The 24,231-nt window shown below is 57.1% G+C and overlaps 2 protein-coding genes and 1 pseudogene across 4 annotated transcripts in view; 1 reads left to right on the forward strand and 2 right to left on the reverse strand.

Annotated features, from left to right (window-relative positions):
- The first annotated feature begins 562 nt into the window (after window positions 1-562).
- Window positions 563-5,088, forward strand: SMIM24 (small integral membrane protein 24). The gene is made up of 4 exons (XM_032177756.2): window positions 563-629; window positions 1,919-2,030; window positions 2,381-2,440; window positions 4,537-5,088. The coding sequence occupies exons 1-4, from the start codon at window positions 563-565 to the stop codon at window positions 4,715-4,717; spliced, it is 420 nt and encodes a 139-aa protein (XP_032033647.1). The 3' UTR covers window positions 4,718-5,088.
- Window positions 5,089-11,410: 6,322 nt separating this feature from the next.
- On the reverse strand, window positions 11,411-16,659 carry LOC116483584 (U1 small nuclear ribonucleoprotein C-like; annotated as a pseudogene).
- The window catches only part of NFIC (nuclear factor I C), a 100,981-nt gene continuing 91,850 nt past the window's right edge, over window positions 15,101-24,231 (reverse strand). The window contains exons 10-11 of one of the 3 annotated variants that reach the window (XM_032177758.2): window positions 23,883-23,968; window positions 15,101-17,790 (exon numbers count right to left, since the gene is read on the reverse strand). In XM_032177758.2, the coding sequence (XP_032033649.1) occupies window positions 17,773-17,790; window positions 23,883-23,968 (104 nt within the window). In that variant the 3' untranslated portion in view covers window positions 15,101-17,772. The remainder of the gene's footprint in view (window positions 17,791-23,882; window positions 23,969-24,231) is intronic. The other 2 variants (XM_032177759.2, XM_032177760.2) reach the window with 2 other exon arrangements.

Here is a 24,231-nt window from a genome sequence, read left to right on the forward strand (position 1 = left end):
CTGCCACGCCTGGCTAATTTTTCTATTTTTGTGGAGATAGGGCTTCACTAAGTTGCCCAGGTTGGGCTCAAGGATCCGCCCGCCTTGGCCTCTCAATGTGGTGGTATTACAGGCGTGAGGCGCCGGGCGGGCGCACCTTTCTTAAGATATTCCAGTTGTATTTGTGAGTTCCCCCTGTGTCCAGCGTGGCAGGGGGCCTGGGCCCGGACGGGAGGTCGCAGCCATCTCAGCTCAGCCCCTGCAGCAGGGATCACGAGGGGGTGGCCCTGAGGCTGATGGTCCCCAGGGCAGGGTGCAGGGAGGAGGGACTCCCTCAGTTAATTGTTACACAGGTCCAGAGTCTGGCCTCCCGGAGGGAGAGCGATGGGGCAGGAGCTGGCAGGGGAGGGACAGGATGCCCAACCAGGTGGTGCCAGGGGCGGGCCCCGCTCCCAGGTCTCAGGCATCCCCCGCCCCGGGACCGCCTGTGCCTTATCACGGGCAGGCAGGGCCTCGCCCACACCAAACCTGTGGACGCCGACCCGGGACCGCCGCTGGCTGACTACTGGCTCGCTCGACCGTCATGGAGTCCCTGGGGGCCCTTCTGGTGCTGGAGTTTCTGCTCCTCTCCCCGGTGGAGGCCCAGCAGGGTAGGTGCAGGAGGGCGGGAGGGGACGTCGCGGGATGGGGGAGTTGGTCAGGTGATCACCATCTCCCAGTTTTCCATGGTGAGAAAAAGGAGAGGGGGCAGGAAGAAACGGAAGGGTGGCTTGGAGGCCCTCCTCAACCCCCGCAGTCCCGCCCGGCTTCCCCCTCGCTGGGCTCTGCCCTCTTCTATAAGGGCCCCCACACCGCCCACCTGAGCCTTTCCCCTCTCCAGCCCTTCTGGGCACACCTGGCTGAACACCCCCCCCCCCCGCCCCCTTGAGCTCGGCCCCACTCTGAGCTCCCGCCTCCTTTACAAGCCCCTCCCCATCTGAGCCCCCTCCTCTTTTGTAAACCACTCCTTCTCACTCCTCCTCCTTTACAAACCCCTCCCCGAGCCCCTCCTCCTCTGTAAGCCCCTCCCCTCTGAGCTCCTCCTTCTTTATAAGCCCCTCCCACTCTGAGCCCTCTAGTTCACAAGCCCCTCCCCATCTGAGATTCTTCGTCTTCTGTAAGCCCCTCCTTCTCACTCCCCCTCCTTTATAAACCTCTCCCCGAGCCCCTCCTTTGTTGTAAGCCCCTCCCCTCTGAGCTCCTCCTTCTTTATAAGCCCCTCCTTCTGAGCCTCTGCCTCCTTTATAAGCCCCTCCCACTCTGAGACCCTCTCCCCTTATAAGCACCTCCCCTCTGAGCTCCTCCTTTATAAGCCCCTCCCTCTAAGCCTCTGCCTCCTTTTATAAGCTCCTCCCAAGAGCTCCTCTGTTGTAAGCCCCAAACCCCCAGACTCTTCTTTATAAGACCCTCCCCATCTGAGACCCTCTTCTTCACAAGCCCCTCCCCATCTGAGCCCCCTCCTCCTTCATAAGGCCCTCCTCTGAGCTCGTCCTCCTTTATAAACCCCACCCCTGAGCCTCTCCTTTTTCATAAGCCCCTCCCCTCTGAGTTCCTCCTTTATAAGCCCCTCCCTTGAGCCTCCATCTGCATTATAAGCCCCGCCCCTTCTGAGTCCTCCTGATTTGTAAACTCTGTCCCCTCTGAGTCCCCCTTCTTTTATAAGCCCCTCCCCTCTCTGGTCCCCCAGGCTCCCTCCCACTCTGGTAAGGTACCCTCCCCCTCTCTAAACCCTCCCGACCCCCTCTAAGCCATCCTGGTCTCTGAAGCTCTGTCCCTTTCCAATACCCTTTCTGTCGGAGCACCCCCAGTGACCTTCTCTCTCTCCTTGCTAGGGTGGTGGGGGAATGGGGGTCTTCTGCCCTGTCCTTCCTCTGAGTCAAACCTCCCCAACTTCCTGCAGCCACGAAGCATCGCCTGAAGCCGTGGCTCGTGGGCCTGGCTGCGGTAGTCGGCTTCCTGTTCATCGTCTATTTGGTCTTGCTGGCCAACCGCCTCTGGTGCTCCAAGGCCAGGTGGGCGCCCGCCCCCACCCCGCTGCCCCCACAGCCCTGCCCAAAGCGCTGCCCCCGTCCCCAGCTTCCCAACCCTCTCTGGTACCCCCATCACCAGCCTCGAAGTCCAAAGGTCTCCCATTTCCCTGCTGCTCCTCCAACCCTACTCTCAGAGCCCAGACCCTGGGCCTGCACCCGCCCCTCTCCCCAAGACAACCAGCCCGGCAGCCCAGCCCTTCCTTGCGTCCTGGGGTTCATGAGCCCCGGCTGGGAGGTTGAGACAGAGGCTGCGGCTGTCACACAGCTTCCTTCCCTTTACCGCCCCCCTACTCCCCTCCCGCCCCCTCCCACCTTTCCCTTTATCTCTGCAGGGCTGAGGACGAGGAGGAGACCACGTTCAGAATGGAGTCCAACCTATACCAGGACCAGAGGTACTGTGTGTGCGGGTGTCAGGGGTCTGTGTGAGCCCCTCCTCGGGGTGGGGAACGGGTGTGCACAGATGACCTTACTGTCCTGAATCCTTCAAGCACATTCCTGCCCTGGGAACTTCACCTTTCCTGTATCTTCTGCCAGCTCCTTCTCCTCCTCCAGTCCCCACTCAGGGGTTTCCAGCCTGGCCACCAGCCTTCCTGACACTGTCCCCATCCCCAAGTCTGATTCACACTTATCACCAGCGGAGCTGTCTTAGTCGTTCACTAATTTTGAGACATTATGTGGTGCCTTCCAGTTGTGTAGGCAACTTAGCTTTGGTCCTGGCTGTGTCCTCATACCCAGCATTGGGCCTGGAACACAGGAGGTGCTTAATAAATACCTGTTGAAGAAGACTGTGGTGTAGTATTGTGTAGGTGTCTGTACAAGGCCTAGGTATGGGCAACCCACCTGGACTCAGTGTCTCCTATGGCTCTGACTGCTTCCCAACCTGAGGAATCCCATAGAGGGCTCAGGGACAGAGACATCCATCATCCATCCACCCATCAGCCACTCATCCACCCACTCACCCATTCACCCACTCACCCATCCATCCATCACCCACCATCCATCCATCATCCATCATCCATCCACCATCAGCCACTCATCCACCCACTCACTCACCCATTCACCCACTCATTCACCCATCCACCCACCCACCATCCATCCATCACCCACCATCCATCCATCCATCATCCATCATCCATCATCCATTCATCACACATCTGTTCACTCACCCATCTGCCCACCCCCTCGTCTATTCACCCACCACTTATCCACCCACTCACCCATCCATTCATCACCCCCTATCCATTCATCACCCATCCATCCACCCACCCACCATCCATCCACCCACCATCCATCTATTATCCATTCACCCACTCCTCCCACCCATCCATTCACCAACCCATCCACCCACTCACCCATCCACCCACCCACTCATCTGTTCACACACCCATCCATCTACCCACGCATCTATCCATCAGCCATCCATTCACCATCCATCCACCCACCCATCTATTCATCCACCCATCAATCCATCATCCGTCCATCCATCCATCCATCCATCCATCCATCCATCCATCCATCCATTCATCCATCCAGGGCTAGGGGCTCTGTCTTGGGCAAAGGCTTGGGGACAGGAGTAGGAGAGTGGGAGGTGGGAGGTGACCAGCCTGGCTGGGAGAGTCTCAGCTGAGTCCAAGATGTGCCTGAGGGAGAGGACCTGAGTGGTGGCTTTGTCTAAGACCTGGCTCAGCCCCAGTAAAATATGATTCCTATTCCCAGGATGTACTGGGGGATCTGGATCCCACCTGTGCACCTGTACCTGTAGCTTCCTTTCTGCCTTTTTCATTCCTCCATCCATCCACCCAACCATCCACCTGTACATCCATCTATCAGTCTGCCCATGCAGTCCTCACCCTCCAACCACCCATCCATCAGTCCACCTACACATTAGCCCATTGATCTGTCCACTCACTGACACACCCACCCACCCATCTATGCATCCATCGAACTATGCAGTCTTCACTCTCCAACTGTCCATCCATCAGTCTACCTATCCATTAGCTCATTGATCCATCCACCCACCTACAGTCTCATTTATCCTCCATCTACCTATCCATTGATATGTCATTCTCTTCTTCCTCCAATTCATCCACTCATCTACTTATTAATCTGTCCCTCCCTCCATGCAACCATCAGTTCACCTAACTGCTTATCTACTCATCCATCCATCCATCCACCTATACATTCGTTCATTGATCTATACATCCGTCTATACTCCCATCCACCATTCTCCATTCTCCATCCCCCCATCCACTGATCCATCATTCTCTCCTTCCTGTAATGTATCCATTTATCTTCCAATTTATTTATCATCTGCCCAGCCACTGCACCCAGCCTCAAAAGCAGCCTCCTTCGCCAGGGGTAAACTGAGTCCCAAGAGGCAACAGGGGCCCTTTGGCTTATGTCCATCCATCCATCCATCAAGTGAGTGGCCATTAAATAGGAATGTCTCTGTTTCTTATTATGGTTTGGGGCCTTTGTATCCCTACAGTGAAGACAAGGGAGAGAAGAAAGAGGCCAAGGAGAAAGGAGAGAAGAAAGAGGCCAAGGAGAAAGAAGAGAAGAGGAAGAAGCAGAAAAAGGCAGCGAAGGAAGGAGAGAGCAACTTGGGACTGGATCTGGAGGAAAAAGAGCCCAGAGACCATGAGAGAGCAAAGAACACAGCCATGTGAAGATTCCTGGCTGCCTCTTCCAGGCAGTCCCTCAGAGATGCCTCTTCTGCCCCCTAAAAGCAATGCCCTGGACTGGAAGCCTGTGAAATGACTCCATCTGGTATTCAGAATACAGTGTTCTCAAGTGAAGAAGGCTTGGAACCAACCCCACCTCCCTCAATGGGGGCTTTCTGGGCAAACATGGTTTTCATGCACCCCTCTTCCTGAGCTTGGTCCCTGCCCGGTGATTTTTCTTTATACTCGGAGAGCATCCCTGGTTGAAGTGACACCCGCAATCCTCCACGATCTCGTGGCTCCACCTGCTTCTACCCGCTGCCTGATTTCTTTTCTCTCTGCCTAACGTCTACTGACCAGAGCTTCCCCTCTCCCATGCACCCACTCCCAGCTGAGAGCTGCTTCCCGATGGTCTGCATTAAAGCATTCGTAAGAGTCCTTTGGAAGGGCGCCTGTCATCTCTTGGGACTCAGTTTACCTCTGGGGAAGGAGGCTGCTTTTGGGGTGGGGGGCGATGGCTGGGCGGATGGTATGGAGGCTCAGGCTGCACAGGTGCCCAGACGCCCTGAGCAGATTAAACACACCCCCGGCAATCTGGTTTTTTGCTATCCTGAGCCCTGGACTTTGAGCCCTGAGCACCGTCTCCAGGGAAATCTTTGCTCCTTCCCCCACCTCCCCATGTTTTGGGGCACGTGACTTTGTTCCTGGGAGCTGTATCTTGGGAGGGTGGGGGTGCCCCAGGGCCCTGAAATATCTTGGAAAGGAACTAGCACTTCCTTTTCCCAGTTTCTGTTCTCCTGCTTCCCCTCACCTTCTCCAGGTCCTGGACCTTGCCCCGAACAATGACCATCTCTCTTTTATTTGAGATGGAGTCTCGCTCTGTCACCCAGGCCGCAATGCAATGGTGTGATCTCGGCTCACTGCAACTTCCGCCTTCCAGGTTCAATCAATTCTCCAGCCTCAGCCGGGCCACAATGACCATTTCTTAATGAGGACCTTTTTCTTTTTTCTTTTTTTTTTTTTTTTAGACAAAGTCTCACTCTGTCGCCCAGGCTGGAGTGCAGTGGTGCAATCTCAGCTCACTGCAACCTCTGCCTCCTGGGTTCAAGTGATTCTCCTGCCTCAGCCTCCCAAGTAGCTGGGATTACAGGCACGCACCACCACCCCTGGCTAATTTTTGCATTTTTAGTCGACATGGGGTTTCACCATGTTGGCCAGGCTGGTCTTGAACTCCTGACCTCAGGTGATCCGCCCACCTCGGCCTCCCAAAGTGCTGGGATTACAGGCATGAGCCACCAGGCCCAGCCCATTTCTTTTTTTTCTGTTTTTTGAGATGGAGTTTAGCTCTTGTTGCCCAGGCTGGAGTGTAGTGGTGTGATCTCGGCTCACTGCAACCTCTGCCTCTCGGGTTCAAGTGATTCTTCCGCCTCAGCCTCCTGAGTAGCTGGGATTACAGGCGTGAGCCACCGCTCCCAGCCTGGCCCATTTCTTAACGAGGACCTTGATAAAGGCTGGCATTGGGGCTTTGTTGTGGGGTCTGGGGCAGGGGCTGGGGTTCTGGTAGGATTCAGCTCAGAGGGTGGGGAGCTTCACTTGGAGAACTCTTCTAAGACTATCCACTAGGGGGTGAAAAATCCTCAATAAATAACTGGTATCCCTGCAATCCCAGTGCTTTGGGAGGTGAGGGTAGGATCACTTCAGGCCAGGAGTTCAAGACCAGCCTGGGCAACACAGCAAGACCTGTCTTTACAAAAATAAAATTTATTTTATTATTTTGTTTTTAATTTAATTTTTAATTTTTTTTTTTTTTTTTGAGACGGAGTCTTGCTCTGTCGCCCAGACTGGAGTGCAGTGGCGTGATCTTGGCTCACTGCAACCTCCGCCTCCCGGTTTCAAGCGATTCTCCTGCCCCAGCCTCCCGAGTAGCTGGGATTACAGGCGCCCGCCACCACGCCCGGCTAATTTTTTTGGTATTTTTTAGTAGATATGGAGTTTCACCGTATTAGCCAGGATGGTTATTTTTTGAGACAAGGTCTCTGTTTCCCAGGCTGGAGTGCAGGGGCAGGGCTTTTCCACTAGGGGGCGCTTGGAAATTAAAAAAAAATTAAATCTTTTGTAGAGACAGGGTCTTGCTTTATTGCCCAGGCTGGAGTGCAATGGTTCCATCATAGCTCATTGCAGCCTTGACCTTCTGGGCTCAAGCAATCCTGCTGCCTCAGCCTCCTGAGTAGCTGGGACCACAGGCACGTATCACCACACTCAGCTTTTTTTAAATTTTTTTATTTTTGAGGCAGAGTCTCCGTCACCCAGGCTGGAGTGCAGTGGCACGATCTCGGCTCACTGCAATCTCCACCTCCCAAGTTCAAGCAATTCTCATGCCTTAGCCTCCTGAGTAGCTGGGATTACAGGCATCTGCCACCACACCTGGCTAATTTATACGTTTTTAGTAGAGATGGGGTTTCGCAGTGTTGCCCAGGCTGGTCTCGAACTCCCAGGCTCAAGCAATCCGCCCTCAGCCTCCAAAAGTGCCAGGATTACAGTTGTGAGCCACCGTGCCTGGCTAATTTTATTTTTATTTTTTGATAGCGCTAGGGTCTCGCTATGTTACCCAGGCTGGTCTCGAACTCCTGACCTCAAGCAATCCTCCCATCTCGGGTCTCCCAAATTGCTAGGATTACAGGCATGAACCACTGCACCCAGCTGCATTTGGAATTTTTTCGCGGGGGCATTTTGGGTTGTCACAAGCCTGCGCCCGTTTTAGGGTGGGGAGTCAGGGGTGACCAACCCAACAGCCTGCAGTACTGGGACAGCCCTCACCTCCCAGGCCAGGAATCTCATCACCCAGGGGCCAAGGGCTAGACACGACCAAGGCTTTCCGTAAGATCCAAGGGGAGGCTAAGTTTCCACCCCGCTGAGTTTCCACCCCAGCTCCAGCTGATCCCCTGACTCCAGCTGAGACCCCCTGACCCCGGCTCAACCCCTGCTCTACAAGAAGCCTCCTCTGGCCTGGCTGGAGCCCCACTTTCCCCCTGCAGAGAGGAGCTGGGATGGGGGAGGTGGGTGGGGGTCCCCGGTCTGCCCACAAGGGGGCGCCAAAACCTCGCTGCTGAGGGTAGTGGGGGCCACCCAAGTTGGGAGTGGGACGTGGGAAGGGGCCTCGGACCCCCCATCCTCTGTGTCCTCGGTGCCTGTCACCAGGAAGCGGCGTGGGGCCGTGTCAGCGAAGACGCACTGTGCCTGCTGCCCTGTCAATGCACCTTACCTCGCTTCTTTGTGCCTCAGTTTCCCCATTTGCAAAAAAGGATCGTCCCTGCCTTCTGGTCTCGTGGGTAGGATGGAAGGAGCCCATGGGGCAAAGTGAGTTTTTCTGGCCCAACCTGGGGTCTCTTGGGGTTTTGGAGTGGGGGACAGGATGGAGGGCCCCATCTCAGCCCCCCCAAGAAATAGCCTCTCATACTCTTTGTTTTTTGTTTTTGTTTTTTGAGACAGGGTCTTGCTCTCTTGCCCAGGCTGAAGTGCAGTGGCGCGATCTTGGCTCACCACAGCCTCTACCTACCAGGCTCGAGGGATCTTTCCACCTCCGCCTCTCAAGTAGCTGGGACTACAGGAATGCACTACCATGCCGGCTATTTTTTTTTTTTTTTTTTTTTTTTGAGATAGGTTCTTGCTCCATTGCCCAGGCTGGAGCACAGTGGTGCGATCTCTACCACCCAGGTTCAAGCAATTCTCCCGCCTCAGCTTCCTGAGTAGCTGGGATTACAGGGGTGCACCACCAACCCAGCTAATTTTTGTATTTTTAGTAGAGACAGGGTTTCACCATATTGTCTAGGCTAGTCTTAAACTCCTGACCTCAAGTGATCCACCCGCCTCTCAAAGTGCTGGGATTGCAGGTGTGAGCTACCACACCTGTCCCCTCTCACACTTTTTTTTTTGTTGTGTTTTTGTTTTTTTTTTTTGAGACAGTCTTGCTCTGTCGCCCAGGCTGGAGTGCAGTGGCACAATCTTGGCTCACTGCAACCTCCGCCTCCCAGGTTCACGCCATTCTCCTGCCTCAGCCTCCCGAGTAGCTGGGACTACAGGTGCCCACCACCACGCCTGGCTAATTTTTTTGCATTTTTAGTAGAGACAGGGTTTCACCATGTCAGACAGGATGATCTCGATCTCCTGACCTCATGATCCGCCTGCCTTGGTCTCCCAAAGTGCTGGGATTACAGGTGTGAGCCACCGCACCTGACCACACTTTTTTTTTTTTTTGAGTCTCCCTCTGTTTCCTAGGCTGGAGTGCAATGGTGAGATATTGGTTCACTGCAACCTCTACCTCCTGGGCTCAAGCGATTCTTGTGCCTCAGCCTCCTGAGTAGCTGGGATTACAGGCGCATGCCACCGCACCTGGCTAATTTTTGTATTTTTAGTAGAGATGGGGTTTCGCCAAGTTGCCAGGCTGGTCTCGAACTCCTGGCCCCAAGGGATCCAAGTGCCTTGGCCTCCCAAAGTGCTGGGACTGCAGGCGTGAGCCACCGCACCCAGCCCCTCTCACACCCCTGATTCTCCCGGGCCCCAGCCTCCCTCCCCTCTGACCTCAGTGTGGGAGGGGCCCCCGGCCTGGAGGGGACAGAGCTGGACACGGTCATGCCCCTGAGTGGTCAGGGCTGGGTCAGGAGGGATTGGGGGTAGAAGCTCTGCTGGGGCAGGTGGGGAAGGCTTCCTGGAGGAGGGTGTGTTGGAACCAAGTTGGGGCCCATCCTTCTGCCCCCAGCCCTCCATGGCTCCCACCTCCTTCAGGGGAAAAGTCCAAGTTTTCCCTATGGCCCACAAGGCCCTGCATGACCTGCCCCGTCCCTTCCCTGCCCTTCAGTCCTCCCTCCATCCCTCTCCTCACTCTGCTCCAGCCACACGGGGCTCCTCACTGTTCCTCCAATGAAGCAGGCATGGTCCAGCCCCCGGGACTTTGCAGGAGCTGTGACTTCTGCCAGAATTTCAGGATGCTCCTTCCCTCCCTCCCTCCGGGCCTGTCTAGATGGGACCACTCCCCACGCTTCCTCTGCTCATTGGCCTACTCATCACTTACCTCCTCTGACATCTTTTACTTCTATTTGATTGATTGATTGATCGATTGATTGGAGACAGCATCTTGCTCTGTTGCACTCCAGGCTGGACAGCAGTGGTGCAATCACAGCTCACTGCAGCCTCAACCTCCAGGGATCAAATAATCCTCCTGCCTCAGCCTCCTGAGACTGCAGGTGCATCACCACGCCCAGCTAACTTTTTAAGTTTATTTGTACAGATGGGGTCTCACTATGTTGCCCAGGTTGGTCCTGAACTCTTTGACTCAAGCGATCCTCCTGCCTTGGCCTCCCAAATTGCTGGGACTACAGGTGTGAGTCGCTGCATGCGGCCACTTCTATTTGTTGTTCATTGTTCTTCCTGACCTGGAGGAAGCTGTAGGCTCCAAGAGGGGAGCTGAACTTCAGTGTTTCGTTCACTGCTGGGTCCTAGGGCTTGGCACTCAGGAGATGCTCAGGAAGTCTTTGCTCAATGACTGGGAGTTTGCCAGGTGGCAAGAGAAGGCATTTTGTGCGTTTATTGAGCACCGACTGTGTGCCAGGCTTGGATTACTCCAAGGAGCAAGGGAGGTGGTGGAATCCCCTGTGCCTGGCATGGAGTGGGTGCTCCGTACATGCCTTATGGAATTCACCGATAGCTCTGAGACTGCTGTGGGAGGGAACCAGGCTGGAGAAAGGTGGGAAGGCTTCCTGGCAGAAGAGGACACCAGTGTGAAAGGTCTGCACAGATGGGGAGGCAGGAATGAGCAAAGGCCCAGGGGTGTGAAACGGCCCATCCTACAAACGGGAAGAGGTTACAGCCACCAGGGGCGTTGCTGGGACAGGTCTAGCCTCGGAAGCTCATTCAAAGCCACCATCTAAAGTGGGTCTCCCCCACCCCTGGGCACTGTGGACATGGGTGCTGGATCAGTCTCTGGGGTGGGGCCATCCTGGGCACTGCAGGGTGCTGAGCAGCGTCCCTGGCCTCTACCCACTCCATGCCAGGAGCACGCCCCAGTCGTGACAACCACGGATGTCTCAGACATCACCCAGTGTCCTCTGGGGGGGCAGGATCGCCCTTGGGTGAGACTCCCTGGGTTAGGGGATTTCATGGACCCCCCAGTAGACTGCGTCCCATGATCCTCCACCCTGCTGAGGTCCTAGGAGGCTGCACACATTGGAATCCACACCCTGAGTGGGGAGGGAGCGAGGAGGAGAATCCTAGGAGCTACAGGTCTCCCTGGTTTCCGTCATCCACCCCATTGGGAGCTTACCCTGGTGTCTACTGTGAGCAGGGGGAGCAAATCTGATTTTTTTTTCCCTCCAAACAATCAAAGCAGGTCTCTCCGCGCCAGGCACTGTGGACGTCTTGTGTGGATGAACCTTGGTCCTGGGCACTGCAGAACGCTGAGCAGTGTCCCTGACCTCCACCCACTCCACGCCAGGAGCATCCCCCAGTCGTGGCAACCACAAATGTCCCCAGATATTGTCTAATGCCCCCGGGGGACACTTGATCTGAAGCTTTCAGAATCCCAGCCTGCCCATTCACAGGGTTTGGGGGTCCCCCCCAGCTCCCTGCAGCCTCTGCCCCTCACTTTTCCAAAGGACACAGAGCAACCCACACGGGACACGGAAAAGAGGACCCAGGACAGCCAGAAAGAGTCGAAGCATAGCTTGTTTAATTTTTATACATTTTTTCTTTTTTCTTTTTTTTTGTCTTTTATTGAATCTTTTATGGAATCCCCCTTTTTTCTTTTTTTTTCTTTTTTTTTTTTGCATAGGGAACAAATAAACAAAATAATGACAGCCAGAGTCACTTTCTGTAAATGGTACTTAGGTAGGCGCGTCCGCGAAAACCAAAATGACTGCATAATATACAAGGTTATGATTGGAGTATGATGTGAGGGGCGGGGCGGGGTGGGGGGGGAGAGCCGGCGGGTCTGCCCAGGTGTCCCCTTGTCCCCCTCCTGTCCTCGCCATCGAGAGGAGAAGTAGGAGGAGGAGGGGAGGGCGGGGGACCCGCGGGAACCTTCTCCGGATTGGGTTCATGAGCATTTTTGTGGGTGTGTATGTGTGTGTTATCCGGTGTGCGGTAAGCAGAAAGCTAGAAGGAGTAAACTATCCTGGTGATATCAGTAAAATACAAAATGGAAACAACAAAAAAATCTCAAAAGGAAAAGGAAAGGAAAACCAACACCACCCAAAGAGTAAGGGAGGGGAAAAAAGAAAGAAAGAAAAAACCCAAAGGAAAATGTTTTGTCCCTCCCTCCTGCCAGCTGCCCCCCGACCCCCCACTGTATGCCCTGCCCCATCCTGTCCCCCGGAGCCTTTGCTTGTTCTTTCTCTGTGTGAGAATGCTTGGGGCTGGGTGGGCAGGAAGCTGGGGGCACAGGCTGGGACCTCTGGACTTGAAGGGGCTTTGGTTTTAGGGGGGCCTGGCTGGGACCCAAGACGAGAGGATGGGGTGTGGATGCAGTTGAGGGGCCGGGGCAGCCCGTGTCCCCTTTTCGGAGGGCTCTCTTCCAGCCAGGAGATGTGCATGGAAGGCTGGGGGGGTGGTGGCTTGGGGGTGCATGACTTCCTTCCTCTCCAGGGGCCCTTATTCCTGTTGGATCCCCTTCCTCCTTCCTGTCTCAGGTGTGAGCAAAGCCTTGGGGAGAGGGCTGCCAGGGACGGGGGGGTGGGGCAGGAGAATCCCAAAGCCACACCAGCAGACATGTGAGGCACTGCTTGGGAAAAGTCTGTTTTGGTATCACTGGCAACAAGTCCTGCTGGTACTGCTTTGGGTCCGCCTCCTCACCTCGCCCTGGGGGGAGGTCAAGGGTGGTGGATGACCCCACACTCTGTACCACTGAGCAATGGATGGGCAGTGGTGTCAGTTTGGAGGTGAGACTCTCAGGAAGTGTTTGACGTGGCAGAAATGGGGAAAGACGGGAGGATGCGGAGGAAGCTGGATTGAGAGACGTATGTCCCAGCGCCCTCCAAAGAGAAAGTAAAATCCGGGGTCTCAGAGACAGAATCCAGACCAAGATAAAAGGTAGCCACTGTATATTCTGTATTATGAGAAAAAAATTCCAAAATTACATATATGTATAGTATAGCCCTACACTGGAGGTCAAAGTACCATTGGGGAGGCCAGGGTGGGGAGGGGGCCTGCTTGCTGTCTCTTCTGGAGGGCTGGACAGTTGCTCCTGGCTCCAGGACCTGTCTGGCAAGGGACAGTCGGGTGCAGCCAAGTCTGTCTGTGCCTGGGATGCTGCTGTGTCTCAAGGTCCTGGGGCAGGGAAGGTGGAATTGTCTGCTGCCTGGGGACCTGCAGGGGGACCCAGGTCTGGCCCCTAAGTGGCTCTCCCAACCGAGTCTCCTTTGGCATTCCTTTGGGATCTGATTGTCTAGCCCAGGGTGGGGCCCTGGGGTCAGAACCTGGGCATGAAGGACTCCAGATCCTCCTCTCCCCGGGCAAACAGGGCTGGGTCTTCCTACTCCTCCATGCCCCATCTCCACCCGGGTCATTGTCAGGTGCCCCGGCGGAAGGGGGACAATTTGCATGTATTTGGGAGGCCTCCCTATTCTTTCCCACAGCATGGGCAGACCCCAGAGTGAGACTGGGGTTGGGGGGGCCTGGCATAGGTGTGGTGTCCATAGCAGGGGTGAGTGATGGGGGCTTCAAGAGGGGGGTGGGACAAGATTTGAGAAGATGTCAGTTTCATACATGTAAAAAAAAAAAAAAAAAACCAACCCAAAACCAACACTCCCTCCTCCACCCAGGGATGACGGCACCCCCTTTTGTGAACCCAAACTGCAGAGGTGGGCATGGAATCCTGCTTCCTGGTGTTTTTGTCTTACTCTGTCTGCAGCAAGGTGCCTGGGAATTTTGCCCTACAGGGACCCTGCAGCTTTTCCAAGAAACAGGGAGGCGGGGAGAACTAAACCATCCACAACACGCTGCCCGGCATGGGCTTTTGCCTGCTGCACTCAGCCAAGGTGCCACGTGAGCCCAGGAGGCAAGCTCGGGGTGAGAAGGGTGGCGCCCAGCCCAGGACTCTGGGCCCCCGGGTGTGGGCTGTGCAGGGACGTGATGGTCCCGATAGTGATGGTGCCACCCACTCCCTTTGCCACCAGTTGCTCCCAGTTCCCTGGCAAGACAGATCTGCTCAGGAGGGGGGCAGAAAAAGAAAAAGCTAGAAATCAGCTACATGGATGCTGTGCACAGCCAGCCCGGGCTCTCTGGCCAATGGATATTACTTAAGGGCAGTGTCGTGGCCAGCTGTGGTGGTCTGGACTCTCCCTCTGTGTCGCCTGGGGAGACTGCTGAGGTGACTTTTTGGAAGAAAACACGAGATGAATGTATGATGGTGGCTGTGGAGACCACCCAAAATCCCGGGGTTGGGGGCAATGGTGAATGAATGGGACCATCTGGGTGGGTCCCTACACGAGATGCTTGGAGGGGCTGGAGGTGGTGAGGGCTGCAGGTTGGAGAATCCCAGCCCTGGGTCCTCCCTGCCTGGCTGCCCCACTAACCATCTGGCTATTGTCTTAGCTTTGGTCAAGTAAAAAGCAAAGGAAGCTGGAGTTAAAAACAAAAAGAAAAGAAAAAAAAAGAACAAGAGAAAATAAAATCAAGGACAAGACAACAGCACGGTCGGCCACCGGACCACGGCCTGTGACTCGGTGCCGCCTGGCTGTCCCTGCGCCCTGCCGGACCCTCGGCTGGGCCTCCAATGGCTGAGCCAGGCCCGTGGGTACAGACAGACGACAGATATTGCATATATCAGGTTTTGTTTTTGTTTCATACCGGATACCCTTCATATTCACAGCTGGAAGACAGAGACAGGGGATGGGGGACAAAGGAGAGGGTGGGAGAGAATGCCACCTGGGGTGGTCTCCGGATAGGGGAAAAGAGGTGCTTTGGCAAGAAGGGTGGGGGTGCACGGGGCAGGGGAGAGGGGGTGCCTCTGAGGTGGGTGTGGAACAGCATTTGACCCTGAGCCAGGGGTACGCCAGCCTGCATGAAAAGTGGGGAGCGGGGAATCTGGCTGTGGGCGGGGTGGCCACCCCGTGGTTGGAGGGACAGCCTGCAGTGGGTTGGTGAATGGTGTCTAGCGGCCGGCCCATGGCCTAGGGACCAATCAGAGAGGAGAGCCCTTTTCAGGTCTGTCCTCTGGGCAGGGGATTCAGAAATGACCCCTCTGGGTACCCGAGAGCAGGGTTGGGGGTGGTAGAGGCTGAGCACCAGGGGGCACCCCTGAATACAGCAGGAGGGGAGACAGGACCAAGGACAGCCAGGGGCTGGGTAGACTTGGGGGCAATTGTTTTCAGTGGCTTGATTTTTAGATTTTTAGCGTGGTTTTTCTTCCTTTTTTTTTTTAGATTCTCACTTTCTTTTTATTTTTTACAAATAGAAATACATCCCTTTTCAATTTTTATTTTTTATTTCATGTCACTGTTTTGTCTTTTTTTTTTTTAACTACACGAGCAGAACATGCAGCTATGTGTGTGCGCTGATATTGTTTAAAGGTAATACTTATTCTCGGAAGGCAAGGCACATCTTGTGGTAGAAAATTTCGTGCAAATTAGGAAACATGGAATTTTTTTAAAGGTTTTTTTTGTATCTTTTTTTTTTTTTTTTTAAAGAGGAAGTGGGGGGGTAGAGGGGGCGAGGGACAGGGAGATAGAGCCAGGGATAATCTGCCATGCATGTGTGTCAGCGCCGCCAGCTGACCTCGGGAACCAGGTCGCAGGAGTCCTTGACTAAGCACCATGCAAAGTTAGGTAAAGAGTTGGTTCTAGTCGCGCCCTGACCCCTCGGGAGCCCGGCTGGCCTCCCTCCCCCACTCCACGACCCCCACACCCTGGCTGAGAAGCTTCCGGACACCCCAATGGCACAACCCGACCACCCCCTCCCCCGCCCGCCCTCCTGGAGAGCGGCCCACGCTTTGATCCCCAAGGGCCACCGGGGGAGCGGGGCCCCGAGGACAGACGGACGGACGGACCAAGGGCTCGAGGCCAGAGGATGGCGAACCTCTCTTGGGCGTGATGGGGAAGGGTCCTGGGTCTTTCTCTTTAGGAGCGAGCGGGTTCGCCAAGCTCCTGAGGCTCGTTTGGGAGGAGAGTCTGGTTTTCGGGGGCAGGGGGGTGGGGCTAGGGGCAGGTGAGACCCAGAGACCTGCCCTGGCTTTTTGGCCTGGGTCGGGGGAGGGGGCCGTGGTGGGGGGAGTTTTTCCCTAGGCATGGAGGTCAGTTGGGGCTGGGCTGGGTGGGCCGGGGAGGGGTCCTTGTGTTTGAACTCGGTGGCCCTAAAAACACCTAACACCCCTCCCAGGCCTCCCCTAAAGATGGTGATCCTGGGGTGGGGGTGGAGGTGTGGATGGGGCCAGGGAGCCGGGGTGGGGGGGGGCACCTGGCGTCCCCAGCTTAGTGTTTTTGGAGCGGCTCAACGGAAAAACGCTTAGCAGATGGGAGGCCCCCTACACGGCCGCAGGGGGCCCCGAGGTGCGACGCCGAACCCCCCGAAAACCCTCCCGTTCCGAGCGGGGACCGCTGGCGTCGGCCTCCTCTCTCCTCTGGGGGCCCAGCCGTGACGCACGTCCCCCGGCTGGGCCCCGCGTCGGGGGGAGGTGATGAAAGTGCAAACGGCGGTCCCCCTTCGCTGGGAGGCACCAGGGAGGGGGGACGCTCCAGAATGTAAGGCACTGGCAGCGGAGGCGTGGGGGACGCACCGGCTTCCCCAGAGCCCACCCCCGCGCCCCGGCAGGGCAGGACGCTTGGGAGGTGACGCCCAGCTGTGCCCCTCGGGCCACGCAGGGGCCCCATCTCTCTAGCTCTGGGGGTGGGGCACGGCGATGAGGGTTGACTGGAGGGGCTGGTGGAGGAGCTGGAAGGGAGGGGGAGGAGGCCCGTGGCCATTCCGTGTCCCAGCTGGATAAAGGGGGGGGCGGGTGGTGGGAATCAGGCACTTAAACCACTCGCTCTCACCTCCCACCGCCAGGGGCTGATGGGGGCGCTCCAGATGGGCACCCCCAACTCGGGGAGCTCTGGGTGTCCCGGCTCCTCCATCCCCTTCCTCGGAAAGTGCATTTCTTACAGTGTGTGCAATGTGGGTCCCTCCCTTTGGGGGTGTGAGCCAGGCGAGGTGGGGGGGCCTCCTATGCCGGGGGTGGGGGGTGGGGGGGCCGGGGCCAATTGCATAGACTTCTCCTCCCAAACGGGCGGGCGCGAGGGCTGAGAGTCCCCAGCGAGACAGCGAGTCGGCCGGCGCTTTGGGAGGGGCTTGTGGGGAGGCCCCACGGCAGGCAGGGCCCCCTCAAGGGGCAGCAGGTGCCTGGGCTTCGCTTCCTCCCCTGGCCAGGGCTAGCAAGCGCCACGCACCCCCGTGACACCACCACTCGCCTGCCCCACCCTGCCCGCCTCTGCGGTCTCCGCTGCCCGGCCGGGGTCCGCTGTGTCTCCCTTTCCCCCCAATGGCTGCGTCCTCGGTGGGGAGTGAGGGGCCGGTCCGTGTCCGGCAGAGGCGCGGGGGCCCGGGGAGAGGTGGCCTTGCTGGGTGTCGCGCCTGTCGGCCCTGGGCACAGGCTCCAGGCTGTGCTCACCTGGTGTTACGACAGAGCCAGGGCGTCCGGGGCGCGGGCGGGCGGCTGGCGTCTGTCCTTCCCGAGCAGCAGGCAGAGAGGAGATGAATAATTTAGGAAGACGCCCTGTCCCGGGTCTCCCGTGGGGGTGGCGGGGCCTGGCCCTCCAGTCCTGCGGCCTTGGCGTCCCGAGAGTTGGAAACATTGCGTCTTTACCTTGTGTCTTCTTGCTTGGGTGGGTTTTTATTTTTTCTTCTTCTTTTTCCCTTGTTTTTTCTTTTCCTCCTGCGTGTGTGCGTCTATGTGTTTTGTCTTTTCGGCCGGGCTGGGAGTCGGCAGGGGTGTTCTTGTTCACTCTAATTTTCCACCGAAAACGTGGGCCGGGGGCCGGCTGTACTGCCCCCTGGGATTCCTGGGACGATGGAGAAGGGGCGAGGGAAGAAGACCTTTGCTATCCCAGATACCAGGACTGAGTGGCCCAGTGGCGACAGAGAGAGGGAGAGACAGAGAGAGAGAGAGAGAAAGGGAGAGAAGTCGAGGGGTCAGACTCTGCTGCAGACATGGTTTACCTCTTCCCACACTCACCCCCCACCTCCTGCAACCCTGTGACCTCAGTTTCCCCATCCCAGGCTCTAACAACCTGCTGGGTGACCCATGGCAAGTGACTCTGTCTCTGAGGAAGGCTGCCAGACACAGTACAGGATGCCCAGTGAAACTGCAGTTCTGGTTAACACAGAATTCTTTTAGTGTAAGTCTAGCCCATGCAACATTGGGGATATACTTATAAAAAAAATGATCCATTTATCTGGAACTGTATTTAATATTTTATTTATTATTTTATTTTATTTTTTGAGATAGAGTTTCGCTCTTGTTGCCCAGGCTGGAGTGCAATGGCATGATATTGGCTTACTACAACCTCTGCCTCCTGGGTTCAAGCAATTCTTTGCCTCAGCCTCCCGAGTAGCTGGGATTACAGGCGTCCACCGACATGCCTAGATAATTTTTGTATTTTTAGTAGAGATGGGGTTTCACCATGTTGGCCAGGCTGGTCTCAAACTCCTGACCTCAAGTGATTCACCTGCCTTGGCCTCCCAAAGTGCTGGAATTACAGGTGTGAGCCAGCGCTCCCAGTCTGGAACTTAATCTTACTTTACTATATTATTTATTTATTTATTTATTTATTTATTTATTTATTTATTTATTTATTGAGATGGAGTCTCACTCTGCTGCCAGACTGGAGTGCAGAGGCATGATCTCGGCTCACCGAAACCTCTGCCTCCCAGGTTCAAGTGATTCTCTTGCCTCAGCCTCCCAAGCAGCTGGGATTACAGGTGCGAGCCACCACATTCAGCTAATTTTTGTATTTTTAGTAGAGATGGGCTTTCACCATGTTGGCCAGGATGGTCTCGCTCTCTTGACCTCGTGATCTGCCCGTCTTGGCCTGCCAAAGTGCTGGGATTACAGGTGTGAGCCACTCTGCCTGGCCTTTATTTTATATTTTAAAAATTATTTTCTTCCCTATTTATTATTTATTTATGAGACACAGTCTTGCTCTGTTGCCCAGGCTGGAGTGCAGTGGTGTGATCTTGGCTCGCTACAACCTCCGCTTCCTGGGTTCAAGTGATCCTTGTGCCTTAGCCTCCCAAGTAGGTGGGATTACAGGCCTGCCCCACCACACCCAGCTAATTTTTGTATTCTTAGTAGAGACTGGGTTTCGTCATGTTGGCTGGGCTGGTCTTGAACTCCTGGCCTCAAGTGATCCGCCCACCTTGGCCTCCCAAAGTGCTGGGATTACAGCCGTGAGCCACTGTGGCCAGCCAATTTATTATTTTATTTTATTTTGAGACAGGGTCTCGCTCTGTTGCCCAGGCTGGAGTGCAGTGGTGCCATCATAGCTCACTGCAGCCTCCACCTTCTGGGCTCAAGTGATCCTCCCACCTCAGCCTCCCGAGTAGCTGGGACTACAGGTATGTACCACCACACTTGACTAGTTTTTTTTTTTTTTTTTTTGTAGAGATGGGGTTTCGCCATGTAGACCAGGCTGGTCTTGAACTCCTTCCTCCCAAAGTGCTAGGATTACAGACATGAGCCACCACATCAGCTGCCTTGTTTACTTTATAAAGAGTTTTTTTGTTGATTTTTTGAGACAGTGTCTCGCTCTTGTCACCAGGCTGGAGTGCAGTGGCGTGATCTTGGCTCACTGCAACCTCTGCCTCCCGGGTTCAAGTGATTCTCTTGCCTCAGCCTCCCAAGTAGCTGGGATTACAGGCATGCGCCGTCACACCCAGCTAATTTTTGTATTTTTGGTAGAAACGGGGTTTCTCCATGTTGGCCAGGCTGGTCTCAAACTCCTGACCTCAGCTTATTCGTTTGCCTTGGCCTCCCAAAGTGCTGGGATTACAGGCATGAGCCACCGCACACGGCCTTGAGAATGTTTTTAAAAAGTAAACAAGAGGCTGGGCGTGGTGGCTCATGCCTGTAATCCCAGCACTTTGGGAGGCCAAGGTGGGTGGATCACCTGGGGTCAGGGGTTCGAGACCAGCCTGGCCAACATGGTGAAACCCTGTCTCTACTAAAAAATACAAAAATTAGCCAGGCGTGGTGGCACGTGCCTGTAATCCCAGCTACTCAGGAGGCTGAGGCAGGAGAATCGTCTGAATCCAGGGGGCGGAGGTTGCAGTCAGCCAAGATCGTGCCATTGCACTCCAGCCTGGGCAACATAAGACTCTGTCTCGAAAAAACAAAAAACCAAAAAAAATTCTCCTCTTTAATGATGCCCCCAGTACCCCCATGAAGGAGGGAGTAGGTCTCCCTCCACTGCTCTGTTTTGTGTGAAGAAAGTGAGGCCCAGAGAAGTCAAGGAACTTGCCTGAGGTCACCAGCATGGAAGTGGCAGAGTGGGAGCTTGAACTCAGGCCTGTCTGGCTCTGGCTCTCATTTCTGCTCCTGCCCAGGGCCACCCCCCTCGCCTGCCTCTCGGGACTCCCTTGGCATTTTCTGAGCACTGTCCTGGGCGTCCAGGGCCCATCCTGTCACAGGTCCCCCAGATGGCCCCCCCCGCCCCACAGAAGCTCACTAAGCACAGAGGGGCTGAGGATGACTCTCAACCTCCCAGAGGCGGGAGACCGAGGCTAAGGGAGGGGAGGTCTGCATGGAGTTGTACCCAAGGTCACGTCATTTGGGGACAGCTCCAGCCTCAGTCTCTGCAGAGAAGCCGCTGTCCAGACCCCTGCCCTGGAAACGCAAACTCCAACCCCAGATGGAGCATCCAGGGTGGACTGTGAGGGGAGGGCTGTGCCTCTGGACCTGGGGAGACCCCTCCGCTCCCCCACTGAGGTTAGAGGTGGGGCCTCCCCCCACCCCTGCAGCAAATCATTCAACAGAGCCCCTCCAACCAGGCAGCCACTGGGCCAGCCCATCTAACTGGCACCACAGTGGTTCCCAGCGCCCCACCTCCAGCCAAGTTCAAGTTCATCTTGGCCATTACCTCATGTCTGGTTTCTGCTGGCAACCGACAGACTCTGGGCGTGACCCTCCCCGTGGTGGACCAGCCTCCCCTCAGCCCTTCCTCCCTCCTCCCTCCCCTCCCCTCCCCTTCCTGCCTGGGGCAGGGGTGGGGTGGGGGCGCCCTCAACTCCACATCCTCCCACTCAGCTGAGGGAAGACTGAGGCAGTGGGTGTGAAGGGTGAGGTTTGGGCTCTGGTATCCTGCTGGCCTGGCTGCAGCCGCCTGTGTGGCTCCGGGCATGTGGCTCAACGCCTGCCTTGCCCCCCACCCTCGGTTTACCCACCTGCTTACGTGGGCTCCCGTGCAGGAGAAATGTAGGGGCGTGGAGGACATCACAGAGGGGAGGGGCTGGGGCCTCAGAGCCACCCAGCCTCACAGTGGGGGGATTGATAGGGAAGGACACAGGGGGATGGGTGGGTAACTGACCAGGGCGAGATCAATTAGCATAGATCTTGGGGAGGGATATTGACGGGGGGAAAGTCCATGGACTGGGGGGTGTCGGGAGCTGGAAAGGCAGAGGGAAAGGCGCGCCCACCCAGGCTTTGAGGGAGGAGGGGGCAGAGGGAAGCGAATCCGCCAGGAATAGAGGAGGCGGAGGCAGAAGTGCTGACTGGCCAGAATCGGAAATGAGAGGCCTCTGAGCTCAGGGCCCTTTGAGCGGGAGTGGGGAGAGGGGAGAGCGGGGTCTCACTGCTTCTTCCCTCCCTCTCTCCGGGGTCTGCAGGGAGGCAGCGGCGCCCGGCCTCACCCCAGGTGCTCTTAGTCCAGTCAGGGCAGCAGCAATGTGGTCCTCCCCAGAACTGTGCTCCCCGGACACCCAGTTTGGGGACCTCACCTTCCCCCCAACCCATGCCCCCCTGAGAGCCTCTTGACAATGTGTCACCTCCCTTCTGTGAAAGTTCTGACTCCCAGGCCTGGCGGGTGGCCACTCCCTCCCTCTAAACCCTTCTAGGGCTCCCCACTACCCCAGAGCAAAGCCCACATCATCTGTCTGGCCCCTGCCACCGGAGGTCTCTCACATTCCAGCCAGTTCCCAACCCCCCACACACCATTGCCTATGCTGAGCCCCCTGCCAGTGCCGCCCCACACCCCATTCTGCCAGCCCCGGTCTCACCCTTTCTGGGTCCCCAGAGGGGTCCAGTCAGTCAAGAGAGGGATGCTGAGAAAGGTGCCGCCCTTGCCTGCCTCAGTTTCCCTTCCCTCCCAGGCTCGGGTGGGGTGGAGCTGGAGCCAGCGCAGTCTGAGAGAAGGGTCCTGGGCCCTGGCGGGAGGGCCTGCTCAGAGGGTTTGGTCCGAGGCAGAAGCTGGGGAAGGGTTAAGCGAGCGGGCTTGGCCTCCTCCCACCGCAGCTTTTATTAGCTTTGGTTTCTGAACCACTTAAGACATTCCCAACCTCCCGCAGGGGCAGGGAGAGATGTGGGGTGGGGGTGGCAGAGGTAATGCTGGGCTCCATCAGCACCAGGCGGGGGAGAGGTTGGCCACAGGGGGCCCAAATCCCAAAGCGAGGAGTCGTGGACATCTGCTCGCTGGGGGACCCTGACCAAGTAACTCCCCTCTCCGGGGCTCTGTGGGTGCAAGGCAGGGTGCTTAATATTTAGGGGGTGTGGGGAAGTCTGAACCTTTCGGTGCCCTTTCTGTCCCCCAGTGCCCCTCAAAGGCTCTTGGTGCGGGTGCCCAAGGCCAGAGGAAGAGACAGAGGTTCAGAGTGGGTGAGCCAGCGCTGGGCTGAAGCCCTGGCTCCTGATCCAGGATTCCCTCCACCCACAGCACACGGGTCTCCTCTGAACTCAGGAGAAGCAGCCTCAATCCCTGCTTCCTCCTCTGGCTGGTTTTGTGGAGCCTGGGAGGAGAGGGAGGGGCTGCCTACAGGCGTCCTGGGCACCCAGCACAGGGAGGGAGGCGGAATGCCATGTCCCCTCCCCCATCCCCGTCCGCTCAGCCAGGACAGCCCCGCAGGGTCCCGGGGAGGCCCTTGCCCGTGGGCTCTGCAGCAGGAAACCTCCCTCAGTGGCCGGAAGATTTGAACACAGCCCCTGGGGACCCCATACATCTCCACGCTCTGCAGTTCTGTGGCCGCCGGGTAGCCCAGAGCTCGTTTCTCTCTGCGTCTGGACCTCCCGGGCCGCGCCTGCGGCAGCTGCTCCTACATTCTCCAACCCTGTCCCCAACACAAACCGGGGAGAGAGCAGAGGCTCAAAGGTCCAGCCGCTTACCCAGAACCCGCAGACGCGCTCACACGCTCCTGGCCTACACAGAGCCCCTTATGGGGGGGGGGGGTGAGGGACACCTGGGCCTGGGGCTAAGGCTGCCCTCCCATGCCCCCCACTCCCTAGACTACTGTGCAGCCTCAGGCAATTCACTTCCCCTCTCTGAGCCTCCTCTGTCAACCGCCTGCCTGCCTGCCTGCCTTCTAGGGGTGGGGGGACCCCAGCCATGCTCACTCAGCTGCAGCCGTCTGAACATGAATGTGAGCATGAACACTGGCCCCTGCCCCATGCTGTCTGTCCCACTGACGAAGCCTCTCTGCCCCGACCCCGCACACTGGCTTTGATGTGGGCTGAAGCCTGGGATGGGGGCTTGGATGCTGTCCTGGGAGTCCCCACGCCCCGCCATGGGCTGCCTCAGTTTCCCCCGGCCACCCCGTGGTCCCTCTAGGCCTTGGCGTGGATGGAGGGGAGAGTGATGCGCTGTGTGACCCTGGGCAGATCCCCTTGTCTCTCTGGGCCTCAGTTTTCCCATCTATACCATGGGAAGCAGGTGGTAATGACACTGGTCCCATAGCTCTACCACGATGGTCTCCAGGAGACGCCCCTGGGGACCCCACAGGCTGAGTCTGGGGCCACACCCCATCCCCCCAGGACCAAGGTGGAGGGAAATTTGGCCTCAGGGAGAGGCCAGGTGGGGGCTCGAGGCCCAGGTGGGGTGTGGGAGGCTGGCGCCCCTGTGCCGGGGGTGTGGCGTGGGACCCAGAAGGCCCTCTTCGCCCTGAGCCCCCCGGGCCGGCCCCTCTGCCCTGCCCCTCCCGCCCCCCCAGCTGGCCTCTCGGCCCCTACCTGTGCCTGATAAATGCCCGCAGGATCCCTTGGTCCTAATCCCACAAAGGAACGGTTTGCAGGGGACGTGTCGGGCGGAGAGTAGGCTGCAGGGAGGAGAGAGACCGAGAGCCCGTTAGCGAGGGGTTGCGGGAGCTGGGGCGGCCCTGGCCCCAGAGAGGGTGGCCACCGCCAGGCGTCACACAGCCGGGCCTCTGCACCCGGTGCCTGGGGCCTCCGAGCCTGCCGCCCTCCCCCGGTTGAACCGGGCCCCCTTGAAAGGCCCGAGGTCCTTGGGAGGCAGGGATCCTGACTCGAGGGGCCTGGGGGTCATGGCTGAGATCGCCCAGGTGGGCGGGGTGTCTGCTGA

This window comes from Hylobates moloch, unplaced genomic scaffold, assembly GCF_009828535.3.
Source record: "Hylobates moloch isolate HMO894 unplaced genomic scaffold, HMol_V3 SCAFFOLD_15, whole genome shotgun sequence".
Taxonomy (NCBI): domain Eukaryota; kingdom Metazoa; phylum Chordata; class Mammalia; order Primates; family Hylobatidae; genus Hylobates; species Hylobates moloch.

Coding starts and splice junctions, on each gene's coding strand:
- SMIM24 (XM_032177756.2), top strand. CDS start 563: ATGGAGTCCCTGGGGGCCCTTCTGGTGCTGGAGTTTCTGCTCCTCTCC. Junction 630..1,918: donor CCCGGTGGAGGCCCAGCAGG/GTAGGTGCAGGA, acceptor AACTTCCTGCAG/CCACGAAGCATCGCCTGAAG. Junction 2,441..4,536: donor AACCTATACCAGGACCAGAG/GTACTGTGTGTG, acceptor GTATCCCTACAG/TGAAGACAAGGGAGAGAAGA.